The 9,070-nt window shown below is 34.3% G+C and overlaps 1 protein-coding gene and 2 long non-coding RNA genes across 3 annotated transcripts; all 3 read right to left on the bottom strand.

Annotated features, from left to right (window-relative positions):
* Nucleotides 1-905: 905 nt before the first annotated feature.
* LOC307009520 (uncharacterized protein) lies at nt 906-2,445 on the bottom strand. The gene is made up of 4 exons (XM_079633314.1): nt 2,283-2,445; nt 2,042-2,154; nt 1,880-1,963; nt 906-1,793 (listed from the first exon to the last, which is right to left on the bottom strand). The coding sequence occupies exons 1-4, from the start codon at nt 2,323-2,325 to the stop codon at nt 1,650-1,652; spliced, it is 384 nt and encodes a 127-aa protein (XP_079489440.1). The 5' UTR covers nt 2,326-2,445; the 3' UTR covers nt 906-1,649.
* A 211-nt stretch (nt 2,446-2,656) lies between these two features.
* On the bottom strand, nt 2,657-3,805 carry LOC307009521. The gene is made up of 4 exons (XR_013800056.1): nt 3,651-3,805; nt 3,423-3,514; nt 3,206-3,280; nt 2,657-2,901 (listed from the first exon to the last, which is right to left on the bottom strand). It is a non-coding gene; the product is annotated as an uncharacterized lncRNA (long non-coding RNA).
* Nucleotides 3,806-4,235: 430 nt separating this feature from the next.
* Nucleotides 4,236-6,018, bottom strand: LOC307009781. The gene is made up of 4 exons (XR_013800108.1): nt 5,915-6,018; nt 5,678-5,787; nt 5,473-5,559; nt 4,236-5,112 (listed from the first exon to the last, which is right to left on the bottom strand). It is a non-coding gene; the product is annotated as an uncharacterized lncRNA (long non-coding RNA).
* Between the last annotated feature and the right edge of the window lie 3,052 nt (nt 6,019-9,070).

Genomic DNA, 9,070 nt, shown 5'->3' with positions numbered 1-9,070 from the left:
ATATGTTTTTTGCCAATGACAGTGGGAAAATAATACACTGAATATAATGCACTGAATATAAAATAATATTTTTGAAAAATACAATGAATTATAAGGCTGTACAGAACAGTGCAATATTGCAGACTTATATACTGAGGGTTTAATTATATTATTTTAATATAGTCAGTCGGGAACTAAAGTGGGCCGGACTAAGGCATGAAACTCCAGGGCTGAAATTGTATTTTTCTTAGTAGAGCAGCTAACTTAAGGTAGCCTACATGCAGTGGGAGATTAACAATAACACAAGTACAGTACAGGCTACAAAACACAAACAACAGCAGGTTGTACCAGTTAATAGTATGCCTAGTATAAGAAATCCACAATAAAGTTCACAATCAAAGTTAACCGCTTGCTTAAAAAAAATAAAAAAAACTTTTTACTTTTACTTAAAATACTTAAGTACATTAAATATCAGAAAATTACTTTTCATACTTAAGTACAGTATAAATCAGATACTTTAAGACTTTTACTTAAGTAATATTCTAAAAGGTAACTTTTACTTCTACCAAAGTCTTTTTCTAGTACCATACTTGTACTTTTACTCAAGTATTGCTTTCTAGTACTTTATACAACACTTGCATGCGCCTGGCAAATCCGCCGTTATTATAGCAATCCGCCATGGAACAAGCGCACCTGCTCTTAAAGGGAATGTGAAATGACTCTCTGATTGGTTTATTACAGGTTATGCCCAAACCACACCTATGAGTAATGTAGCTACTTCAGACCAACCCATCTTAGATCTTAGATAAACGAGGAATCCGCGTTTGATACTTGCGTTTCAGATTGTTAAAATGGGCCCTTTGTGTAAAGGGCGGTTTAAGTTTAGTTAAATGATTGTGACAGACATAACAACACCACATAATTTTAATGTAGGTGCAAAACATGTTTTTATTGCCTTAACAGATGGTACCATATCCTTAAACAGGATATTCCTTGAATCTTAAATCAACAAGAGAAAACATTTTAAAGAAAATACTTGTTCATTTATCAAAACAATGTAATATAAACGGTTTAAACGGTGTTCCCTAGTAATCAAACTGACCCCTGTACACTGTTGACCCCTTAACCAACCCTGAAACCTATCCCGTACCACCAAACCTGTCCCTATCCATAACACAACAAGCTACCTAACTATTTATTTATTTATTTTTTTGACGTAAGTACATGGTTAAGAAGACACCTTATATAAAATGCGACCAGTCAATCTTATATTGGTCAATTTTCTGTTGAACATCTGGATCACTCATAGCTACCAAACAACTTTTTGCATTTGTACATAAATGTAAAAAAAAAAGTGCATTAGGTAATAATATGTACTGAAGTTTAAAGGCATTTGTAGATTTTCAATAAGTGCATTATCAAATGATTTGAAAGTTTAATGACATTTGTATGCAAGTACATGAAATAATGATCTGTTAATCAATCAACAATCAATCAAGTTTAATAAGTTCATTAAAGATTAGTAAAAGTTAACAAGCACAGTAGGCCTATCTCATATTTCTAGCTGAATATATATTAACTAATGATCTGTTAAGCATTATATAATGTGTGTTAATTATATATTAATGAAATTTATTATAAAGTGTGTTACCATATCGGAGAAATAACATTTATTTACACATGCTCAAATGCTGACAGGTTTGTTCGCTGTTACCAGGAAACAGTAGGTGAAATATCAGGAATTGATATTTATGTGCATATTTCTTGCAGATGTGTTCGAGGACTTTCATTGCTTTGCACACAGCCTTTATTTCCTAAAACAAAAACACATTTAATTAAAGCTTGGGCAGGTATTTAAGCAAAATATCTGTAATTAATTTAGTTCGAAGTATTCATTTACCTTTTTAATCTCATGGAGAATTATGCCCTTGATCGCATGAATTGACTTCTTGCAAACCCAGCACGTAATGACGTTCATATCAGACTTAAAGGAAAATTTTTTTTAACATTAGTAACTTTATATCTGTTTTATTGTATGGCATTACATAGTGCATCAGTTTACCTCAATGCTTAATTCATGACTGTTTTTGTCCTCTTCGGGAAAGTTCAGTTCATTTCTCTCCAGCATGCTCTTCCAATGTGCTTTGTTAGTAGCGCTGCTACACTCAACAAGAACTAAAGCCACAACAACATGAGCAGATTTTAATGAATATGATTGTAAACATTACGTAAAAGCAAATGTGAGAATGAAAAGAGCCACAGTAGAAGTTTGAAGTTAAATTCATATAGTCCTTCAGTCTCACCTGAGCACATGATAAGCAGTCCCAAATGAATAACAGGTGACATGATTCTTCAAATCCTCTGCTTAGAAAAGAGCTGCTTGGCTTCTATCTGGGTGATTTTCAGTTGAAGAGATACTTTTGACACTAACTCTTCTGTGTTTGTCATGTGCTCCTCTTTTCTCACAGTTATGTGTAACGTTGAAGATAATAAATGTCTACGCAAGTCTTTTGAAGTGCTGATGTTCAGAGCACCAAAACCACAGTGGACCAAAGTGTCAAGTTTTAATGGAGCTCCTGTCAGCATTTTCTAACACTGTCTGTTCAGTTCAATCCTTTTTTGCATTTTAGATGTATATTTTAAAAAACAATTGAATCATCAACTCAACACTGCTTTTGCATTTAAAACATTTATTACCTCGTGTTTATGACAAAACAAAGGAAACAATCTTCACTAAACAGCTGATATTTGATTGACTTGTTAGTTTAGGTTTAATCAATCCTTTACTTTGCACATTTTGTACTTAAAACAGGACTTTAGAGGATTTAGATATACTTTTAAGACCTTCGTTTTCAACTTTTTGGCAAGTTTTATACATTTTTTTCTGAGAAATTTGTTGGCATTGCATACAGAACGCACGTTCTGAGAGAGAAAACAAAAAATAAGGTGGTTTTAATAAAAAGTAAACTTACATCAGTGTAAGACAAAAATAGATTTCTTCACATTTTCTGTGAATAGTTACATAAACAAAGTAAATAACAGAGCTGTAGCCATAATATGGCTAATAATGCCAAGATATTTCCCAGGAGGGCTAAGCAAATCACATATATAAACTTTATATTTATATTTTATTTTCCTTTTTAAATGAATATATGAGTTTAAATTCACAAATAGTGTTTTCAACAAACAAACAAAAATTTAAAACCGGAATAAAAGTAATATTTACCTTGTCAATTAGAGCGTTTATAATGGGCATATATGTCTTTATCATTTTCAAACATATACAACATTTTATGGCCATCTAGGAAGAGAAATAATAAGGGATGGTTATCAAGAAAATCCTTGATAGAATGTATACACCACACTAATGTCCTCCAAACTTTTTTACTTTAATTTAAGGGTGAGAAATAATAACATTATTATAGATATATCAATTTCATTACCTTAGCATTACACAGATCTTCTTTGTTGTCATAGAAGGTGATTGTCTGTACCGTCTCACGACTGTCCTCATATGGAGAACTTTCAGCAGCAGCTGCACAAAATATAATTTCATATATATATATAACTTATAATCATAACATTCTGACAAAATGCGATTCTAGTTTAACATTGCAAGTTAATCAAATCAAACAAATGAGTCAAAGCAGTACTAAAACATTATTTCTTACCAAAGAGAACCATGAAAGATCCAACGATACAGGCTAGATACATTGTTTATAAGAGCAGAGCACTGTAACCTCGATTTTTTTCTTCTTGTTCTGATATGAGCACAGACAAAGCTGCTAAATGTAAGTGTTAAGCAAAGTAAGTTAAACCCTCCTCTAACCCTGGACCAACTGTTCATTTGTTCTAATGATGTAACAAAAGTATTCAGTTGCTTCTTGTTGCTGATCTCTATTGTTGAATTCATCTATTTACATGTCAATTTCTGCGTAGCAAACCGCAGGCCTAGTTCAGTGTCAATTACCCAAGGTCAGAAACTTCAACAGTGTTCAAAGTTTATATTTGATTTTTTTTAGACTTGACAGCATTTACTTTGATCAATTCCATTCAATGAAAGTAAATGTAAAAGTAAGTGTTCAAATCCTGACTAACATAATAATAAATTATGTCATAATGTTCTACTATTCTACTAAATTGACTACATTTTAAACTAGCGCCTGAAAAACTTTCTAGAGTTTATAAAGCATCATAAACTCAAATGTCCACCTGAAAGCAACTGTTTGACTAAGAATGGAGCAAACAAAAATGATAAAATTAAAAAATATTTATTTTACAGAATTGCTTATTTTACATTCATTTGTATGACATTAATTAATTATGATGTTAATTATTACAGCTTGGTATGTCTTTGAGGAGAGATTACAACTTTAATGAGAAAACAAAAAAAACAATACTATCAACAGAAAAATAACCAGAAGTAGAAAATCACATGAAAATAATTTGATTTTTAATGTGTAGTTAATGTAAAAACATAACACAATCTTACACCACATGATCTGCAAAAAAGCATATTCAGTACAATAAACATCCATATTAGATTCTATTTGAAAGAAATTGATCATAACTTTTAACTGCATTTGTTGATCTTATCGTCTCTGTAATCACATAACCGCATCACTCTGCAGGTCGCTATAGGAGTACCTCCAGGAAAAAAGGTCCTCATTACAGAACGTTTGTATCCGTTGGCTACAGAATAGCAGAAGGTACGTACAAGGGCAATCCATTTACCGCATGTTTTATTGATTTTCTGAAAAGCATAAAGGAAAACAGAAGACCTAGCTGGCAAACATTCAAGTTGATGACAAAAAAAAATGTGTATGCACATTGAAAATAGCCTACACATGGCAGTGGACTGATATTCAACTCAATTTTCTCTCAAATATTGTAAAACAGCTTTGATCATTTTAAAAACAGATTACAATGAAGTTAGTGACAGCCAATGTAAATGTATCCCTTCTACAGCCATTGTCACAGATGTTACTAGCATAACTTTATCTTCAAACACGTGCCCCTTGCACTCCCACCAGGGAAGAGTTTGTGCAGTATGATGTCCCGATATCTCACTGCACGCTGCAAGCAGATCTTTCGAAAAGCCTCTATGAATTTGTAACAGACATTGTTTATCTTCTGTAAAATAACAGGGGAAAATGTACAAAATAGAACTTTATGATTAAACATAAAACAGACACAATTGTTAGCTAAAAATCTTATTTTTCTTTTCATTATTAAATGTCCTTGCTGTCCAATGAATAAATTCACATTGAAGTTACTTCTCACTATTCATAGGCCTATAATACTCATTTGATTAAATTGGATAAAAAGCTTATACTTTACTCCAGACTAAAAAGTTAAATTTGAGCTTTTTCTCAATTAGGCTATTGTAAAGTTTGTGAATTGCTATTCTGTCCCATCATTTTATTGATGATATATGATAAACTGTCATTAGAGCCATTCGAAAAAAATAGTTCTGAGACAACTGAACATTACCTTTGAAATCTTTTGATAAACTGCACTCTTAACTCGTCTTACAGCCTCTTGGCATACGCAACAGAAGATGATGTTCGGCCGCTTTCTCTGCATGCGAGGAATGGAGAACGAGGTCAAAAAATCACAATAATGAAAGTCAGTGACATGAACGAGTGAGTCTTATGCAAAGTGTCCGTAGTAATGTACGAGTATAAATTGTACGTACTGATAAGTCATTTCCATAGCCGTCCGTCAAACTGTGTAAGTTTTCAGAATGTGAAGGCATCTCTGGCTCCCACCAAACTGAAAGAGCTTCATTTTCACTCTCTGCTTGGGCTTTCCATTAAAAGAAAATTATCAAATCATTATTTTAATTCACATAAACTGAATGATGATAGTCTTGTGATTATAGTAAATGAATCAAATCAATATTGTCAGGAATATCACAATTGATGTATCTTACCTGAGCAAGAGATCAGAAAAACAAAATAAACTATTGATAACATTGTATCAGATTCAGCAACTGATTCCCTCTCACTTTCCTTTTTGCTTACTTATAAGTCTCTCTCTCTCTCTCTCTCTCTCTCTCTCTCTCTCTCTCTCTCTCTCTCTCTCTCTCTCTCTCTCTCTCTCTCTCTCTCTCTCTCTCTCTCTCTCTCTCTCTCTCTCTCTCTCTCTACACTGCTGTCTAATTTCTAAAATAATGTCACTGCAATGTGATTAGGATGAACATTCTTGCATGTGCAACAGTATTAATATCACACAGAAAATAAAAAGAACATGAGATAACATGCACTTAAAGTAGGAAGTCAATTTAATGTTTATTATTATTTTTTATATATATATATATATTTTTTTTTTTTTTTTTTTTTTTTTTACCGAAACTGTGTATAGCAGTTTTTTTTCTTCTGGAGAGTTAAAACTGTTTACTCATGTCCTGTAAAGAAGCTGACAGAAATGTTAAAAATGACCACAACACCACAGTGCTAAACGGTTGTTTTATCTTTTGTTGCTTTGTTTGAGAGGCATTATAGCCTATTTACTGTTTTTCTTTTAGCAAGCGAATAACACATGAGAAAATGCAGCAGAAGCAAGTACAGTTTTTCTAGATTGCTAATGCACAATTCATGAAACAATTCACCATTTTCTCAGAACTCTCTAGTTACTTCGGGATGGCTATCCCGAGATAAAACAGAAAAGCAAATGGAAAATAATTCATAAGTTCATAACATTAAGCATGGATAATCATGTGCATTTGATCTGATAAATGGAGTTCAAGGTTGAGATGCATTATGTATGTGAATGCTTGGCTAAAGAGATGCGTCTTTAATCTAGGTTTAAACTGGGAGAGAGTCTGAGCCCCGAACAGAAAGGCTATTCCAGAGTTTAGGAGCCAAATGCGAAAACGCTCTCCCTCCTTTACTGGACTTAGATAGCATACCACCAGAAGCCCAGAAAGGGAACACGCACTGCGTCGGTGACGCTATTGGAGAATGCCCTCTGGTGTCTGAAAAGCTATCCAATCACGGCAATCGAATAGCAAAAAGAACGACTATAGCCGCGTTTCCACCGAAATTACCCGGAACAATTTGTCCCAGGAACTTTTTTCCCAGGAACTTTTTTTGCCCCAGACCGGTTGCTTTCTGCGTTTACACCGCAGTCTAAAGTACCGGGAAGATTATCAACTGCGCGCGACTGCTCCTCCCAGTCTGCGACGGACATAATCAGTTTTGAGCGCCACATTTATAATAAGTATGGAGGAGATTCAAACTGTGCTGTAGTTGTGTTTGTGATGTATTGCGGACATTGAATGTGAGATGGCTGGGACGAACGCGCAGAAAATTTCCTGTTACACAAATACGCTTAATAAAGCCTGAACCTCGTCGTCGGTGCAGCTGGGTTTTTTATTTATTTTGATTAAATTCCATATTTGCAGACAGACAACTCTTAATGCATGAAGCCACGAACCGCAATAGATTTTTAAAAATTCTGGTTAAATTAGAATGCTGCGTGGAGTCAAAATGCGGCGTGAACACAACCAATCAGCATGTTCAGCGCACAAGTCCCACCCCCGAAAGTTCCTGAACTTTGAGAAAGTACTACCTCGCGAGCAGGGATTTTCAGAGGGGGAAATATTTACCCGGAACTTCATTTAGACCCTGGTTCCTGCGGTGTAAACACACCGAGTACCACCCCAAAGTTCCTAGTTCCTGGGGAAAGTTCCCGCGGTGGAAACGCGGCTTTACAGATATTGTCATCAATATTACCATGTCATTGCAATGTTGTTTCTCCCTTATTATCTGATTAAGAGACTCTGGTTCATCTACTGCCATTTAAATGATTATGTGATAAATGTGATTTTTATTATATTTATGTGATGTGTGATCACATAAGATGTGAAGAGAAAGTGAAGGTAATATTGTGTATGCATGAAAGAGATATAAAACTAAGACACCAGATCTATAACTGCTGAAACATCTGCTTGCTTTTATTCAGTGCGTATACTTCACACCTCTTTCTTAAACACACCCTGACTTTACAGTGAAGCATGCTGCCCTTTGTGAAAAAAAGAAGTACACTTTTATAAAGAGTACTTATCACGAAAAATAATATAATAATATATTCTGACATGAATTGAATGTAAAGTGTTTTGTGTTGTTGAAGTTGTAAAGTGACACTTAACGGTTATTTTACACAAATGTTATTTGCAGTTAAATTAAAATGTATTATAGTGTACATTTATATATTAAATGCAGTTAGTTGAACTTAAGTGTAATTTTTTTTACCCAAGTACATCTTTACATGTAATTTCATAGTTACTTCTATTCTTGTCTTTGAAATATGGTTACACTACCAAGCATTTATGGTAAACTTACTTTTTTTTTCTTTGCAATTTTATTTATTTATTACCAGATTTACTTCTGACTCAATGAGGGCAGACACAGAACAGGGCGATGGCAAAACTGCATTCAATGATGAACAATGTTGATGAACAAAGCTCAATTCCACCACAGACATCCGACAGAACAGTGCCTCCTTTTACAGTTTAAAAAAAAAAATGCTTACACACTTATTTCTCAAAACTTTTCACATAACCACAAAACACGCAAACAACATGCAAAATGACACACATATCTTGCAAAAGCAAACACTTAGTGCCCTAAAATACACCCGGCACCAAGTGTTTTTTGCTAGTTTCAGCGTTGTTTAAATAGCAAATGCATTTGCGTCCATCTGTTCGCCCATGGGCTGCTGGTCTGAAAACGAGTTGTGTTCAGGCGCTTTGTTGGCCCGTTGCTATTTTGAGGCAACTGAAATAGATTGCGCCATTGACCAACAAAAACCTGGTCTAATGTAAATGGCGGTATTTTTTATTATTATTTAAAGGGCGCATATAGTAGGCGGGTCAACAACGCGAGTATACACTCTGCTTATTTCACACACACAGGGACGCGCAGCAGCACACAAACTAGCCAATTATTAAAAATAAAAGGATTACAATGTAAAATATTATTGTTGTGTTCATAAAGATATGGTGGAATCCGGCTTGTCCTGAAGATGTTCTGCTTGCGCGCTTTAACCTCGCGCACGAGCAGATGTGTTGGAGAGGAGCAGAAGA

This window comes from Phoxinus phoxinus, assembly GCF_949152265.1.
Source record: "Phoxinus phoxinus genome assembly, chromosome: 13".
Classification (NCBI taxonomy): Eukaryota; Metazoa; Chordata; class Actinopteri; order Cypriniformes; family Leuciscidae; genus Phoxinus; species Phoxinus phoxinus.
This window is presented reverse-complemented; position numbering and strand designations above follow the sequence as displayed.